At 39.6% G+C, this 17225-nt stretch overlaps 1 protein-coding gene across 1 annotated transcript in view; it reads left to right on the top strand.

Annotated features, from left to right (window-relative positions):
• The window catches only part of SERGEF (secretion regulating guanine nucleotide exchange factor), a 140414-nt gene extending 124123 nt beyond the window's left edge, over nt 1-16291 (top strand). Inside the window, 2 exon segments of the mRNA XM_063398105.1 lie at nt 14225-14377; nt 14380-16291. Of these exon segments, the coding sequence (XP_063254175.1) occupies nt 14225-14377; nt 14380-14486 (260 nt within the window). The 3' untranslated portion in view covers nt 14487-16291.
• Nucleotides 16292-17225: the final 934 nt, after the last annotated feature.

Here is a 17225-nt window from a genome sequence, read left to right as displayed (position 1 = left end):
TGTCTCATGTTAAATTTAACTGTTCATTTTTTAAAGTGTATTCTAAATACGCATGTGAACTGAATAGCACCTTCTCTTCAGGGTTTTTATTCACTTCTTTTCTCAAGCTCCAGATTTACAGAGCACCGTGAATCTAAATCCATGGATGATTAAATACAACAGAGAATTTTAGAGTTTTTTCATTATTTGTTTTCATTACACAACGCCCATGGGCTCAAGGTGAGGTCAGACCATGCAGTAGACCTTTGACATGGAGAGATAACAACCTAAAATAGCTAAAGCAGTTGAAATAAGGTTGGGAAATGTAGAAAGAGCACAGTCCGTGAGTAGCCTTTAGCCAGTAATGCAGCACTCAGAGGTTTAGTCCCCTGCTGTCTGCTGCTCCTTGTGATGGTTTTTGCCATTTGTCAGAGGGAAGGTCTGACCAGATCCCTTCAGAGCTCAGGAACGCGGATTATAGTCCTGCTTTGTGCAGGGTAATTCTCCCCCTATAATGAGAAAGTTTAGAGTCACATGGCTAAAAGGAGCAAAGCGTCAGTAATGGAAACAGATAGCTGGAAATGAAGGAATTAGTCATGACTCAGGGTTTTGCTTTCTGCTGCTCTCAAACTTTTTTCCTCATGGCTTCTTTTTTCCTTTCAAGGATAAGCAATTAGTCCCCTTTGCCTTTCCCATCAAGGCTTGCCTTTGCTCCTTAAATCCTGTTAAGACCATTGCTGATTACTAGCTGGAGAAGCAGCTTTGGATCCAGCCATGTAGTCAGCCTGAAGGAGAGCTGGTTACCTAATCACATTGCCAGCTAAGTAGTTTTTGCACCTCCTGGGACTTGGGTCGAGCCAGTGCACACTGACTTGAGGCTGAACTTGAACTACATTGCCTTGTGGATGGAAAGTTGTGGTCAGTATCATGTTAGTCAAATGAAACCTTCAAAAACAGAATTATGCTTTGGGCTGAATACAATGTTGTCATTGTTTAATTGTCCTCTGGAGAGCCAAAAAAAAATCTCAGTAGCAAAAGCATCCAAAAAGCATCTCTTGTAGAGAGAGCAAGAAATATTTCTGCCTGAGAGAGCTTTGAGAGCTTTCTAAACCAAATAAAAAACCCCAACCACACCAAAAAAACCACAACACCTAATTAAAAAAAAAAAAAATTAAATAAAGTGCTGTGGGAACTGTAGACTAATTAATTAGAAGGATTTCCTCAGAAATTTCTGAAAATGATAACCTTTCATGCTGGAAAGTAAACAGTTCTATGAGCAACCTTTCAGCATGACACGCTTGCTAGGAGAGAAGGTGTTGAAAATAAGAGCAACCAAAATTATTCAAACCATTTTTCAACACAGTGATTTAAAGTTTTTAAAGATTTAAAGTGATTTAAGCTATTACTTAAACATAAGAATAATTCCCATTTCTTAAGAAATTACTCTAATGTAATTGTGTTTCCTTTATAATAATAGGCATTTTCATGCAGAAGTTAGTAACAATCCATCAGGTAACTGAAAAAGCTAAGGAAGTCCCTTTGGTGTATATTTGAATGAAGTAAATACCAAAGATGCAGTAAAACTAGGAAGGCACAGCTTGGTGCTTGCTGAAGGGGCTCCTAATGCAGAGCTCATCGTCTTGCTGTAGAAGGTTTTGTTAGGTGCATGACATTCAGAGTTTTCTGTGCATAGATGACATTTTGGATAATCAGGTTACATAAGTATGTTCAAAATTTTGTAAAGATTTGGGGGACAGTTGAAATCTCAGTGGGTTTCTGATTTTGCCTGGGAAGACTCTTTTTTCTCCAGGAAGCTCGATGTCTTCTGACAACAAGTTTGTAAAGCAGGTTGGGCTGGGCATCTGGGGCAGGGTCTGTCTGCTTTAACTTTAAACTATGCCTCAGCTAGTCAGATATCTGGAGGCAGTGGAGAGGAAGAGATGGGTAAAAGGGTGGTGGTAGAAGGATTCTTTTGACTTCAGATATTTGCTTGGGATGAGACAAACATCACTCTGAAACTGCCTGTTTGTCATTTGAGTTGGAGATGATTTAGGTTCCTCTGTGAAGGATGGCTACGTGCATGCACAGGTACATGCACTGTGGGTGTTTTGGGCTTAGGCAAATTGAATCCCACTTACAGAAACTCAGGTGCTCCAAAACCCCAGTGACCATCTGCAGAAGGATGTGTGCAGAGACAGAAATCGTGTTGTGCTACAAATCCTGTTGCCATTACAAATGCAGGGTCTGAAAGCATTAAATCTGTTAAGCAAACATCCCTAGTTATATGTAGAATAGATGTCTGTATGTGTACATAGAAATATTTTTCAAACACAAATGTTTAGTATTGCCACTTATTGTAATCCTTTCTAATCTCAGTTTTTTTGGACAAGAAAAAAAAAAGGCACATGAGTAGCTGTGGTTATCTTGAAATACATTGACCTGGTTCTTGTATCCTTTATAGTATTTTTAAGTAAAGGTTACGGTCTTTATTTTAAAACTTTCTGTACCAATAATTATTATAGAGAGCTTTAAAATGCTGATAGTGCCTCCTCCCCCTCCCACCAAGAAAAAAAAAATTAAAAAAAATTTAAAAGCTGTGATTTAGGGAATCCAAGCATTTTTAAATCTTTAGATTAATTTGGAACATGAATCACTTCTGCTAGGTTGATTGGATGCTTAAAATTCTTATTCTTGCTTCATCTATTCCTGAATAGATTTAAGAAGCCTCGATGTATTGGGTCTCACTGAGATGGAGTTCATTTTCCAGAATCATGAGAATTGCATTTTGATTCACCCATGAACAGAACTACAGTTCTGTTAGTAAGTGAGCCTGAAAAGTAAAGATCTCAGCTGTACTGTACAAGAAATATTTTCATGATTGGTGTTCAGCAGGCCTTAAATTATTGCAAAACCAGAGAAAAAACCATTTCAAAGTGATTTAAGAAAACATCTCAACATTGTCTGGCTTTGTTGTCCTCATGTGTGGTTGTTTTGTTTTCCAGCAGTGTAAAGAATAAATTAAAGAATAAATTCAGCTTCTCTCATACTCCTGCTGCAGATTAATGAGAACTACTTTGCCCAGTGTTCATTTCTTTGGATGTTACAGTAGACACAGTCCTGTGGACACACAAGCATGTCATCTCATGTATTTCTTGCTGCAAGCTGAAGCTTGCTGTTTTATCAGAAGTTTGGGCTTGATTGGGTTTTGGTCTTTTACACTATTTTTTCAGCATTATTATCCATCACTTAAAAGGTTTTCATACTATTGCTTTTTCTCTGTAAGTAATGATAAATATTCATCATAGGGCCAAATCTGGCCTTAAATTCCACCTAATTCTGTTCTGTCTCCCTTTTTTTCTAGTTTGTCTTCTATAGCTGCTCCTGCCGTGTAGTAAGTCTAGTGCCAGGTATAAAATGGAAGAAACTGGCTTTCTGCATGGACATAGGAAAGAGCAATTTGCTGTCCAATGTATGGAGACCTCATATTTCCAGTGTGTCTGTTTCCTCCAAAGTGAGGAGAGCAAAGCTCCTGAATTCTTAATTTGGTCAAATGTTGTTTCAGAGATAGAAGTGTTTGTTTTATCTCTTTTATTCTGAAGAATACTTTGTTATTACAGTCCTTCCAAAATTCATGTCAGATATTCCTGTCTTCTGTCCAGCTAGTTTCTTCTTCTCCCTGAGGTTATGCAGAGGATCAGATGGGAAAGTGCCGAATGGCATCTCAGGGACCCAGCTTGCATTGTCCATTCTGGTCTCCAACCTTCTGGAGCTGGCGTGGCGCCTCTGAATCCCTCTGCCCATCAGCTGTTCTCCCTGTTGCTCTGCCAAAGACAGATTTTACTTCCCAGCCTTGGATCCCTGCAGCCAATGCATGCATGCTGTTTTCTGTATAGCTAATTTGCCAGCACCCAAAAAATGTAGCAGAGCAGAAACTTTCAGAAGACATCTCACAGCATTGATTGCAGGAATTTTTCATCTCAGGACACTGTTTTGTGCTTGCCTTTCTTCCAAGGACTGACTTGGTATATTCCCTCTGCTTCAGGAGCTACCCCCAGAATTTAGTTCAGAATTTCAGAATTTAGGTGCATCTTGGAGGCACAGTGGTGAGGTGTCCCCAAAATGTACCTTGAATGTTATGTTGGAATGTTGTTTGCCTTTCCTAATCAGAACAACTAAAATGGTGTCACTTGGCACCCAGTGGCATCCCTAATTCTGCTAGTGTTTCTCTCCTTGCCTTGTGCACTTCTAGGGAAGATTGGGTAAGGAGGATGTGAAGAGTAAATGTATTGATACTGACCCACAGAAGAGGGTGAAGGTAGAAACGTGAAGAAGCTGTGCTTACAGCAAGGTTATTTTCTGACTCTCTGGCCTGAATATGTAAAAGGTGTGTTTTCTCACCCATAATCTGTGCCACTCAGGGCTAATTAGCCCTATGTATTGCTTGAAGTGCTCGTATTTTGCCAGCTTGATATTGAAATTTAACAGCTTTGCTTTTTCCAACAAGAATTATGGGTTTGTAAAGAACTAGTTCAATGAATAAAAGTAATGGAGACTACAGTAAAATTTGTCCATACAGATAAAAAAAAGTTTTCAAGCTGTGCTCTACGTCTTGCCCAGAATCTCTGTTCTGCACCAGAAGTGATGTCAAAAACTGTTTCTATCTAAGCAAACTCGCCTTTGGTTTTAACACATATTGATGGCAGAACTCTTCCTTTGCTTAATATCAACAAGCAATTCCCCCAGACCTCATTCAACAGTCATGTATGATTTTGAAATTATGATTGGAGAAGCAGATCCAGTCCTGCCTCATGGGCACTTTTCTTTTGAGTCTGTCTGCTCTGATTCTCTTCCTGACCATGTTTAATTCTTAATAGTATAATACTTGTTTTTAATTATAGCTGGCAAAGCCTGTTCTCCTACTCTTCTTTCATAGCCAGTGTTGACCATCTGCTTACTTTTTCTAGAATTCTTAGTGAAATATGACACTTAGTGAACTCTTGCTTTAAAAGTGCAGTTAAAAGAAGAGTTATTCCTATGGTCCTGGTCTCCCTAGGTACTGTTTACCTGTGGAGAAAATTCATGTTTCCCATCTGGTACACATTATTTGGCTCCTTAATTTGTATGTTTCTTGACAGGATGATACGATTGAAGTTCCTGATCTTTTCCTAGCCCTTAAGAAATAGGAAGAGCTGGACCACGTGGGTCCTGCTTTGCAGAAATCAGACTAATGGCTTAGCCATGTAGATGGGACTGGGAGTGCAGTTTGTGGTGTTAATACTTTTCAGTTTGTTTGGGGACTTCTTGTGGGGTTTTTTAATTGTTTTTCTTCAGTATTCAAGTTTCACTTGCCATTGAAAATTAACACCAGCCCAGCCCTGCACAGCAAACCTTGGGCAAGAACACTGTGTTTCATCAGCCCTTCTGAGAAAACGTGACTTGCCTTTGGTGCAGACACTTGACGTAAACCTCTCTATGGTTTGTATTTGAAGTCTGAATCCTGGGATTTTTTTTCTATTTTTTTATTGCTTGGTTTCATCTTTTGTCACAGCTCTGTCAGCTGTCTGTTTTCTTCTTTGAAAGGCGTCCTGCTAGTTCACAGAATTATATTGTATGAGGCAGAGGGCAGTGGTGGCTGCAAATGGCATCAGTGTGAACGTGAGGGTGTTACCGCTTTTCACTCCTTTTCTAGGTGCTCAAATGACACAACCTTGTTGTATCTCAGTGGATCCAGAGTTACCCCGTTCAGACCCCCACACAGGGACAAGTGTAAGAGTCCCTGTAACACAGGCACAGACTGAGACAGACAGACAAGACAAGGCACATGACCCACAGGAGTTTTATTGGATGTGCGCTCGCACTACAGTACAGGGTGCTGTAGGCACACTTGAACCGGTTACAAGTGGGTTAACTGAAGTACAATGGTTGCAGCACAGAGGAAACTTGTAATCCACAAATCCTGCCCAGAAAGGAGGGTTAGTTCACCCTGAACCCTCTCTGACTACAGCTATGTTATAGCTTTTATCGAGCTATGCATTTTAAAGCTCTCACAGCGCACAGTACTACAATGCTGTCACTGTTACAGCTGCACTGTGACACTTGCAGGGGTGCCATCATTGGAGCCATTGTGATACAGCAAGATCACAACTTGAAACTTTGCAAAATAAGGCATCCTAATATCATCACTGCTGAGCTGCAAGTACTTTTGTTCTGTGGCGCTGTTTGTGTAGCTGTGAGAAAATCTACCAGTTCAATCGGTAAGACGGAAACCGAGCAACTCAGTCACCACTTGTTTCCTTGATTTTTCTCTCTGCTTTTCCAGCTTTAGCTTATGATTGCTGGAATTGATCTCAGATTACTTGTTAAGCATGGGAGGGGAAAAAAAACCCCTCACTTGTTTAATATCAACAAGCAGTTTTTTTAGACTTCACTCAACAGTAATGCACATTCATATCATGTGTCTTGAAACTTGACCAAAAGGCAGCCTTGCAAATTGCTAAGGGAAAATGAAAGGAGAGAAGTTCAAATTAAAGCCCATTCAAACACAAAGCTATTTTACATAAGATGTCCATGTGGAAGGTTTACACATTTCAATTCTTGGTTCTGAGTTGGAGAATTATATTCTGCAGAATAGGACACCTTCAGAGATAAATCCCAGAACGCTCACTTTTGTTCAGTGCAAACAGCCCTTCAGAGGAAGAGAATAGTAGTCAGAAGAGAAGAAATTGTAGGTAAATGTGACCATATGGACTATCTCTTCAGCTTTTGTTATGTCATAAATATTTTTTATAAGATGCCAAGGACTGACAGTCATCTATAGCCTGTCTGTGTGATTGCCTTAAAGCACGTGCTTGTAAACAGACAAAGGGTTCTACAAAGGGTTGCCTTATGAAGTATGTTAAGCACCAAAGCATTTCCAAAAATCCTTTTCCAACCTAGCCGTTCTTCCTTGATGAGAGAATTCCTGAGAGCCCAGTGGGGTCTCTTGTTTTTGACTTCAGCCAGCCAAGTTGGAGGAAGCACCATTTCACCTGCAGGCACCTGCTCATCCTGCTGACTGTCCTTTCTCCTGCTCTTTGATTTGCTTAGTGCTGTGAAAGCTACATGTGGGACTGGAATGCAGTTTGAGGGGGTTCTCAGATTCTTGCTTCTGCGTTCATCTATGACTTTTCCTAGACCTGTGCTGAAGATGCCCTTCAGTTCTAGGTCTTGGAGGTAATGTAGGTCAGATGAATCACAGCTGTCCCCTCCTTTTCTTTGTGTCATCACTTACATCAGTTTGAAGTGTGTGCAAATTTGAAATGGTAGTGCTTTGCTATCCAGAATTCATGGGCACAAATGGCCATGGCACCATATGGACCCACGGGACACTTGAATGACTCACACTCTTCTAGAGGAGCTCTGACTTTCTGCCTTGAGTGGATGATCTCTTACTAAGCTCTAGGTGTAAGGTATTTTCTGCATGTTCTGTTTCACATAGTACAGAGGGTCATGAGACTGCAGTCTCTGGCTCTGTGATGAGACTGTGATTGTCTAGTTCTGGTCATACAAAGTTAAAGCACTGTGACACATTGAATGCCTATCACTGTAAGAGGCAGGGATGTAAGTTCTGAATGAATGTCACTCTCTGCCATGTCAGATATCCTGATGGAACAGACATTGGTGCCACAGTCAGAGCCTCAGGACAAATCTCTCCATTAATTAATTTCTGTCAGGTGTTTTTGTCCTGTACTTAAGTGACCAAAATTCAAAGATTTTCTTGTCTTCTACAGGTGTAGAAAAAAGCATCTTTAATGCTTAATCCTCTCTGCACTGCAGCTGCTTCATGTATGATATAATCCTCATGTATTGTCAGTGGACCAGTTACGTTCAGTCTTGCACAAAGTCGTGAGCCCAGGTTTTGTTCTGTGTTGAGTTGGAGATGCTTTCCTGTTGGGAAGGAATTGACAAGTTTGAGTAAAACCAAAACAAAACCTCGTGCAGCACCTGTGAGCTTTAGACACAGTTAATACCATTCAGGTTTCCCCATGGAAACAGAAATGTGAACAGATTATCCGTGCAGTAGATTTTTGTCTTTGCTACCTACACACAGCAAAGCAACCATCTCCATCCTGCAGGGCTTTGGTGCCACCACAAAAACTACACGGCTGCAGCAGCCCAAGAAAACTGTAGTTGCAAGTCTGTTGTTTTTAAACCCTAGAATATAGTTTTGTGAATTTCTTCCTCTTATTGTTTTTTTGATTCAAAATGACTATGCACAACTGAGGAGGAAAAAATAAATTCTATCATAAACTAGCCTGAGTGGTAACCTAAAATGTTTATTTGATGTAATGTGGAGTGATTTCTTTCGAATAGATACATATTAATTTGTGCAGTGAGCCATTCAGCTTCTGCTTTGAAGTGCCCTGTGAGAACAGAACGAAATTTCTATTGTCATTGTAATTTGGCAAGATAACACTTCCTCTAGGGGTGGGCTTAATTATTTGCCTGATGCTAAAAACAGTGCACAGCAAAATGCACAGCATGTTTGCATGGATCTGCTGTGGCTTTTTTTTAAAGTAACATCTTACTGTGTTTTTCCCCACTTCTCTGCATTGCTGGATGTGGGCACCTTCTCCATAGACAGTTTTCAGACTGTGGCAGATGTGCTACATTGCCCTTGGAAATTATCTTATCATAAACATGATTCCTTCCTCTTCCCACTTTGTAATTCTTGGCTACTTATATGCTGTGGAAATGAAACAGAAAAGATCAGATGTGCTCTGTACTGCTCTTCTGTTTGCTGTCTGTGGACTGACACTGATATCGAAGCACAAACAAGTCTAGAAATTAGACTTTCCCAAGTGAAATTTAATTGCAAAGGAGATGTGTAGCCTTATTGCTGCATTTTGCAGTACTGTACATGCCTAAGCTCCTACTAGGCATATTGTACTCTCAGTTTGATTTTCTGATTCTCTTCAGTAGGTGGTTATGGGTTGTAATTGGATATTCTGACAGTTGGCCTTGAGGCCGTGACCCAGTTTGAAATCCCTGCTGTATTACACAAGATACAAACCTAGCCAGAGAGAAGGTCCTATAACAAAACTGTGCTTCTGCTGGGAAAAAATAATAGTTCACATAAGATACTCATTCAGAGCACCAAGTCAGAGGCATCCACACAGTGCAGGCCTCGTGCATTTGCTGTGATGAATTGTGTGAGGACATGGAAAGTTGTTCTTTCCAGGTGCCAGGATGAACCACAGACGCATGAGCTGAAGTCTGCTGACTTTTCACTCGTGTAGAGCCACTGCTGAGGAGGGGACTGAGTGGTTTAGGTCCACTGCCTGAGGAGAGCTATAATGATGTGACGATGGAGTGAGGGCAGGTTGTTGACTGGAGGCTAACTTTGAAATCAGCATGCCTTTAGTACCATGGCTTTGTACTTAATATCAAAAATGTGTGGTGTTTCTTACCTGTATATTGTGTTAGCACTGCAATGTGTCTGATTTTTATCCAGCTTACTCACTTGAAAGCCAGACTCTTTTCTGAGGGTTGAACTGCAATTGGATGGGTTGCCTGGAGCATGTGACAGCTTGCTTCTTGAAAATGTTGCCCCATAATAAAAACTGAATGTGGTTCTCATAGTTCTTTGCTAGTTTTGGAGGTACAACTGTGCACTGAGGTGATGCCATCATACATTCCAAGCTTACATTCATACATTCATACTTACCAAGCTTTGCCTTTAATGCGATTTTGCACAATACCTAGACTTCCCTTTTAACTACTAATACAATTCCATGTTTTCTGCAGAAAGCAATTGATATCAATTCTGTTTCTTACAATTTAAAATTGCAGAACTTTTGCACTAATGGCAGAAGTGTTGCTATTAAAAATACAAAAGTTTAGAGGGATGATTATTGCCTTTTATTTTATGTGACACCTTGAATCACACGGCCTGAAAAAAACAGGAAAAATATTAATTTGTGTTCTGCAAATCCCTGGGAGAAGCATAATCCAAATCTCCTGTGTAGTGTTACATTGTTCCTCGTGAGGTTTTGAAGGCTGTCAAATAATCAAAGGAAGGTGGCTGAGATACTTGAATTTTGTTTGTGTTCCAGCCCTGATACTGTTTAAAGAGTTGTGACCTATTCTGAGTGATCTCCTGCCTACTGTAACTTTGTCTATAACAAAAGAGTAGAGTAGCACTAATTTAAGGTCAAAAAGAAGAAATAATTTGAAGTATTGTGAGCTATTTCTAAGAGCACAGAGCCAATATAATAGAGCTGTACTAAAACATTTCAACGTTTCCCTAAAATGTGAAGCTATCTTTTGAATAACTTGACTTCAAGATACTTGGCTTGTCTTTAAGGCCAGCTTCTGTTTGTTTGCTGGTGTAAAGAATGGTAGAGGAGAAACAGAAAAGAGGAGCTTTTCAAGATTTCAGTGATAAGCCTCCAGGGCACAGGCTGGTTTAGAAGCAGACTGTTTGTAGCCTGAAGCTAGGCTGCAGTGATATTTGCAGCTTCCCTGTTTCCAGTGTTCCTTGCTTTGCCTCCAGACCAATTGTGAAGGTGTGATTTAATGTAGCCTGTCTTCAGCTGCATAAAACTGGTATGCCAAGGTTAGGCAATCACTTGGTCTCCCTTTATCATCACCAAAGTGAGACAGACTTAATTTTCACACCAGTGCTTGGATAAGAGGAATCTCTCGCTCTGCTGGAGAGATGGAGATGTCTCCATTGGCTTTTGAGGACTACAGAGGATAATGATCTGTAGCTAAGTTGCTTGATTTTTCAGGTGGCTGAAGCTAAGTGCAGTGAATCTCACCCGGAGCACCTTATTTGCTAACATCAATTCTTCCATCTGAATATTCCACTCAGCAATAAGGAGCGACTCTAAATTCTCTTTTTCTCCAGAATTCTCTCCAATCTGATGCAGCTTTATTTTATCTAGAAATACTTTTCTCCAGTTTAATGAACCTCTAGATGGCTGTTGTCACTTCAGTTACCTTGAGGAAAGCCCAGATAATTATTGCAGACAGAAGGAGGGCAGTAGCCCCTTATTGTGTTGTTGAGCCAAAATAGATTTGTTAAGAATTTGGTTGTCCTTATGTCTTGTATATTTAATGTTTTGGGAAAAATAAAATCCTGCATAGCATTACTATAAACTTTGATTAGTGTGAATGTGAATGCAACTGAAATTCTCTTGGGATTCTGCTGCGTTGCCATGTGAGTTCTATGGGTTTGATATGTACTTTGGGTACTTATATGGTTTCGCTTAACCAGTAACACGGAGTAACCTTCCCTCACTTCACCAAACACAAATCCTATGGTTTGAGAACATGCTACAGTGCTTGTTCTAAATTTTGTTAGAAGCAATTTGTAGCTGTGTGAAGACTGTTCATTCTAATGCTCTTCCATCCTGAGAAGGTCTGACATAGAAACTGAATTTTCTTGTGAAGGCATGTAGGGCTCCTGGTTCTGTGTTTTTATGAGCAATAAATTGGGAATAGAAGCAATCAGAAAGAAAGGAAAAAAAAAGGGGGAGGGGAACATGGGAAAAGGAAAAACCCATTAAATGGTGCCCTTTGTCCAGAGGCTACCCATTAGTTCTTCTTAGGGTCTGCCTTTAACTCTGCAGATATTCCTTTTATGTCATTTTTTAAATAGATGCTTCATTACCTTCGATCTTCACTGACTTCGATTCCTGTGCCAGTGATTGATTCACATAGCTGCTTGTTCCCTCCTGGCCACTTTAACCACACTCATTTTGCCTAGCCCTCCTACAAGTTCTGTGAATATGTTACTGCCCAAAAAATGAACTTGGTGTGTTTTATGCAAATTCTGCTGTCTCTGACACAAGTCAAGCATTTGGCTATTTCTGTGTACAAACCTTTCACTGAATCTTCTGCAGGCAGATCTGGTACAGTTACATCTTTCATCTTAACAGCAAAACTTCTCTGCCTTTTAGCTTTTCTGATTCTGGCTTGATGGAGATGAGAAACATTTTTGTGGCCTGTCACTCCATATCTGTCAGCTGCCCTTTCATCTCTTCAGATTTCTGCCAGCTCTCCATGGATGTACAAGGCATTTTTGTGTAAGACCATTCATAAATCCTACTTACTTTCTATTTTTCTTTTGCCAGTTTTGACTCTTGTCCTATTTCAGTAACCTTAGAGATCACTGGACTCATGTACAAAAATCTATTTTGGTGGCCTTTTGACATGCTTGGAAAAATAAAGGCTGGAAAAGACTCCACAATCCTTATTTTAGGGAAGACATTCTTGTTTGGGGGCTTCCTAGCTTGTAAACTTTTCTATGATGTTTTTTCAAAAGATGTTTCACTGGATATGTTTATCAATTTGAGAGGTTAAAGTCCTAATGCACTGTTTCTTTGACTGTTATACCATTAATGTTCCAATAAGTAGTTTGTAATACAAAGTGACTGGAAAACTTCTGGTTTCCTCTCTCCTGTCCTGATGGGACAGGATGAAAAAAGAAATAAGAAACCCTTTAAACAGATGTAGTGAGTTGTCATAGAAGCATGTAAATTGTTGTAGTAATTGCTGGTGTCTAGTAAAAAAAAGTTTACCACAGTGTTCCTATTAATGTTAGGGCACGTTGCATTCTCTTTTCTTTACATTTGTAAGCTTGGCTCATTCTGCAGGGTTCAGATACTAAATGTGCCAAAAAATGTCTTTTCTTAGGTGCAGCTTCCTTGAATGATTAGTCTGAGATGTGTCTTTTGGGATGGAAGTGTCTTTTTTCTGCTTTTTAATATTTACTTAAACATTTTTACCTGGAACCTTACCAAAAAGCAAAATGCCATTAACCTGTAGGATGCTCTGTCGATATTTAAATGGGATCTGTTAAATATGTTTAAATGGGATGTCTGCCCACTCGGATTTTGGCACTTTTTGGCAGCACATGTGAGTGCATGTGAGATGTAGGTTGAGCTGTCAGTGTTGCACATGCACCATCATGAGAACATCTGGTGCCTCCTGAGATAAGAGTGACAGAACCTCTGTGTCAGGTGAGATGTGCCTTGGCTACTGTGATGTTCTAGTGGTGCTTTGTTGTGTTTCATTGCCTTAAAGATGGTCAGGAAAATGAAATGTCATTGCTTAGTTACATCTGGCCTCAGTGACGTTTACACTTACTGCAGAAGAGGGGATCTTCAAGGTACTAATAGTGTAGAGAGAGCAGAGGAGAGTGAAGTGTTACAGGAGTTGCAGGGAAGATGGCCCTGCTAGCTTTGCAATAATTTGTTTCTGAATTTTGAAAAATAAAATTGTGACTGAGATTAGAGTTCGTGAATGTTGGCACTTTTCTTCTTATTATTTGGAATCCAGAATGCTACTTCCTGCTGTTAATACCTGCTGCTTTTCAAAAACAACAATGGCATCACAAACAAATGATTATATGGCAGGATAGCTTTCTTTTTTAGTACGGAAAGTCCTAGACACAGTCTTTGGCAGCCAAATAAAGAATAGAAAAGAGGGAAGAAATAGCACTTGTAGTTCAGAATAAGGAGGTTTTGGCAGATTTTTTTATTATGCCAGCCATTTATAGAATAAAATTTACATATTGTGCTTCAAAAAAGAGTACTATGGGGTGATAATAATACATGAATTGTTATTTGGGATATGAACGAGTAGATCTTACAAAAATAAATAATAATGAGGGAAAATAAGAATAATAAAAGTGGTGAAATTATGTCAAAGTAAGCAAGAGAGGTAGGATGATTAAGAATAGGGCAGACTGTTGAAGGCTTGTATTTAAAGCAAAAAGGTAACAGGTGAACTTGAAGCTAGGAATGAAATGCAATTTGGCTGAACTGTGGCTCTGTGTTCCCCAAGCCTGCAGATCATGCTGTGAATGAATCAAGTCACTGCTTTTCATTTATCATACTTCTGCTTACTAGGGGAAACTTGAAAGACAGAGATTCTACATCATTTCAGGGAGGGCTCTTAAAATGCAGAAAGATTTCTGTGGGCTCTGCATAAATACAGAACTGTGTATTTACTAAGTGATTTTCAAATGTCTTTGTTATTTTGATCTTTCTTCTGTTTCTAACAGTATGGAACGGGATGGAGAATCAGCCATTTGCGTTTATTTTACATTTTCAAGGAAACCAGAACATTTTTGCCACCTTAGCAGAATTTCTTAGAATCTAAATAGAAAATGACTTGACAAATCTGCTCCTCAAAAATAACCAAAGCTGTTGTGTTTCTGTGGTCTTTATTCTGTATTTTCTGTCCTCTCTGCCAGGTGGCCAGTGCTTCTCTTGGGGATGGAATGAACATGGAATGTGTGGTGATGGCACAGAAACAAACGTTCCTGTCCCACAACCAGTCAAAGCTCTTGGCTATGCAAAACAGATCTTAATTGGATGTGGGGCAGGACACTCCATGGCCCTCTGTCAAGCTCTTCATTAGACCCAGCACACCTGGAATCACAACGTCATGGATGTGGATGGACATCTTTGGATTGTGGAGCTCAGAAGTGCTACAGGAGAACTGCCCATGATTAACACACTAGTTGGAAACTGCAGATATTTTCCCAAAATCCAGAAGGAAAAACCATGCATAAAAAGCTGGAATATTTAAAATATTGTTTCCTGGGTTCTTGCCACAGGAATGGGCTTTCTTACCCACAGATAGAATTACAGACATTCTCAGTACAGCTGAAGACAGATTTTCTTGTTCATCTGAGAAGTCTTTCAGGAAGAAATCAACTGCTTAATGGCATATTGGTGTATAAATTCAGTCTGAAGAAATGGTCTGAGAAGGTGGATTTTGTTATTGTGTCTTTACCTCATGGTATGTTGCACCTGCCAACTTCTATTGCGGTTGTCACTCAGAAAATGGTTTGTGTCACAAACAATTACCAGTGAACACGACTAGATGCATACACACATTTTAAGCAGAAGATTAGGATTAAAAGAAAAAAAAAGCAGTATAATTTAGAAGGCCGGTGAAAGGGGAAAATGAGGCCCTTTTGAACTAGCTTGGTCTTGATTAAACTGTGAAAGGAGCAGTATTTTTCATGGATTATGTTCTGTGCCAGACATCAGTTTATTATAGATTTACAGGGATGTAGATCTGCATGAATTGTCATTAACTTGCAAACCAAACCTGAAGTTTCTGCAGCTACTGCTTAGGGAAGGAAAATTTCTAAGAGCTCTTAGAAACAATCCAAAAGTTCTTATCAAAGGGCAAAAGTCAACTGTAGCTGTTGAGGACAGCTTGATCCAAAGTAGCTCCTGTGTTTCCATCTGCCTTGGAATAGGAAGACATCAAAATCTAACCAGAAAGATTTTGCAAGTTCTCCAGCCTAAAAGACAGACCAGAATGCTCCTAATAATTTCAGGTTAGTTCTCACTTCTGTTTTGCAGCTCAGCTGAGTTGCTGTTCACAGCATGCCCACAGTACTTGTTCCGGGTGAGGGCTTGACAGAGAACATGGGTCTATCACTTGTTTTGGTAGGAGAAAGGGAAAAGTGTAAAATGAGATATCTTTGGATATTATTAGCTGCTTATGTTGAGCAAAATTTTGCAAGCTATTTATGAAACTGGTTTTTTCCATACAAATACAGTGGATGCCATTAAACTGGATGTTTACCACCCACAATACCTATATTTGCTGTGGTATTCAACATATTTCAAGTTCTAAATATAGACAATTCTACTGTGTAGTAAATGCACCTTTTAGTGAGACCTACTGTTGCTAAACAGTGGTTTAGTTTTTAAAGCAAGCTTGCCAGGGAAGAAGCCTTACAGAACTATAAAATGCTCAGAGAAAAGCTCTTAGGAAATAGGACAGGAAGACTTTCTAATGATGTATCAGCTTACACATGAAGGGGAAGGAATTTGATAATATGGGCTGCATGGGTTTTTTCACCCTTGGTTTTAGTTAGTTTAGCAGTTCTTGGCTTCTCTTTCAAAAGTATTTTATTTTTCTATTCAATGAATGAGAAACTTGAGCAGACTATGAAGCTGATTTTGACTATTACAGATACCAAAAGAATAATCAAATGTGTCTTCTGTAAAATATGTAGAATTAAGATTTCTATTGCAAAATGGGTTTTTTTAATCCATGTGTTAGTTGTGGTTCTTCATGGCAATATACTGTTCCAGGCTGTGACCTCTTGCACTTTTAATTACCTAAGTTGGTATTTATTGACTGTTCTCAATGACACCTTCTGGATACCAAAGTTCCTCTATTTTATACACTGAACACTTTTTCATGCTTTCTTTGACTGTCCTGTCTGAGGTTTCTGTTTGTGATTTCTGCAAAATCTGTGTACCAAATAAACGTTCTCTTGCTTCAGCAATCAGCTCCTCTAAATAAGTCTGTTCCTTTATTAATCACAGCCAATATGTGCCTTACGTGAGGTTTACTGGACTGGAACACGTTTTGACTGTGTGTGCTGTTGCTGCAGTTTATTGCAGAGGAGTCTACCAAATTATGTAACGAATTAATGTGAATTGGATATTTGGAATTGTTTTCAATTTTGTGCACCTGTAACGCGAACACACTTTTGGAACACCAAGAATGATTTGGGGCGATAAGGTGAAAAAAGAAAGGAGTATGTCAGTTTGTTCCTGCTCCTGATCTGTGTTTCATATCTGCATGTGATCTTTGTCACTGAAAGGCAAGAACTGCATTTTTGTCTCCTTTGTTGTGCCTGTATAGGTTGAAGAGTTTGGGAAGTAATGACTGTTCTTGACGTAGTGAGTGCTTTGTCATCAGTCAGGGCTTCTAGGTGCTGCTGTAGTACAGAGAGTGAATAGAATTCATTGTAAAGGTACACAGCTGAATGTCAAAACCAAGTTGCTGCTCATTCTTTCAGAAGTGAATGCCCTGTTTTGTGTGTCAATGGCTTTGTTTGCAGAATCAAGCACTGTACAAAATCAGCTACGGCTTTCTCTGTGAGGAGGGGAACACACAGTGAAAAGTTCCTAAACAAGTGGAAGAAGATAACTTTCCATGCTGATGTTAAGAGCTTATGGCTATTGCCTGTTGATAATCCCCATGGAGATCAGTCTCTGCAAGGCAAAGTGCAGACCCAGTGGGCTGTGGTTCACAGAGTTCTCTGACAGGTCTTCTGTGATAAACAAAGCAGGAAGCCTGTTACATAAGCATTCTGCATGCAGGTTCAAATGGAAATAAACTGACAAAGTTTGTAATATATATATATATATGTATTTACAAAAAAGACACTGAAAGAACTTAAGCAAGTGTCTGTGCAGCTGCTCTCCCCTCCCATT

The sequence above is a fragment of the Prinia subflava genome, chromosome 5 (assembly GCF_021018805.1).
Source record: "Prinia subflava isolate CZ2003 ecotype Zambia chromosome 5, Cam_Psub_1.2, whole genome shotgun sequence".
NCBI lineage: Eukaryota > Metazoa > Chordata > Aves > Passeriformes > Cisticolidae > Prinia > Prinia subflava.
Note: the sequence above shows the minus strand (reverse complement) of the source record. Positions and strands in the feature narration are given on the sequence as shown.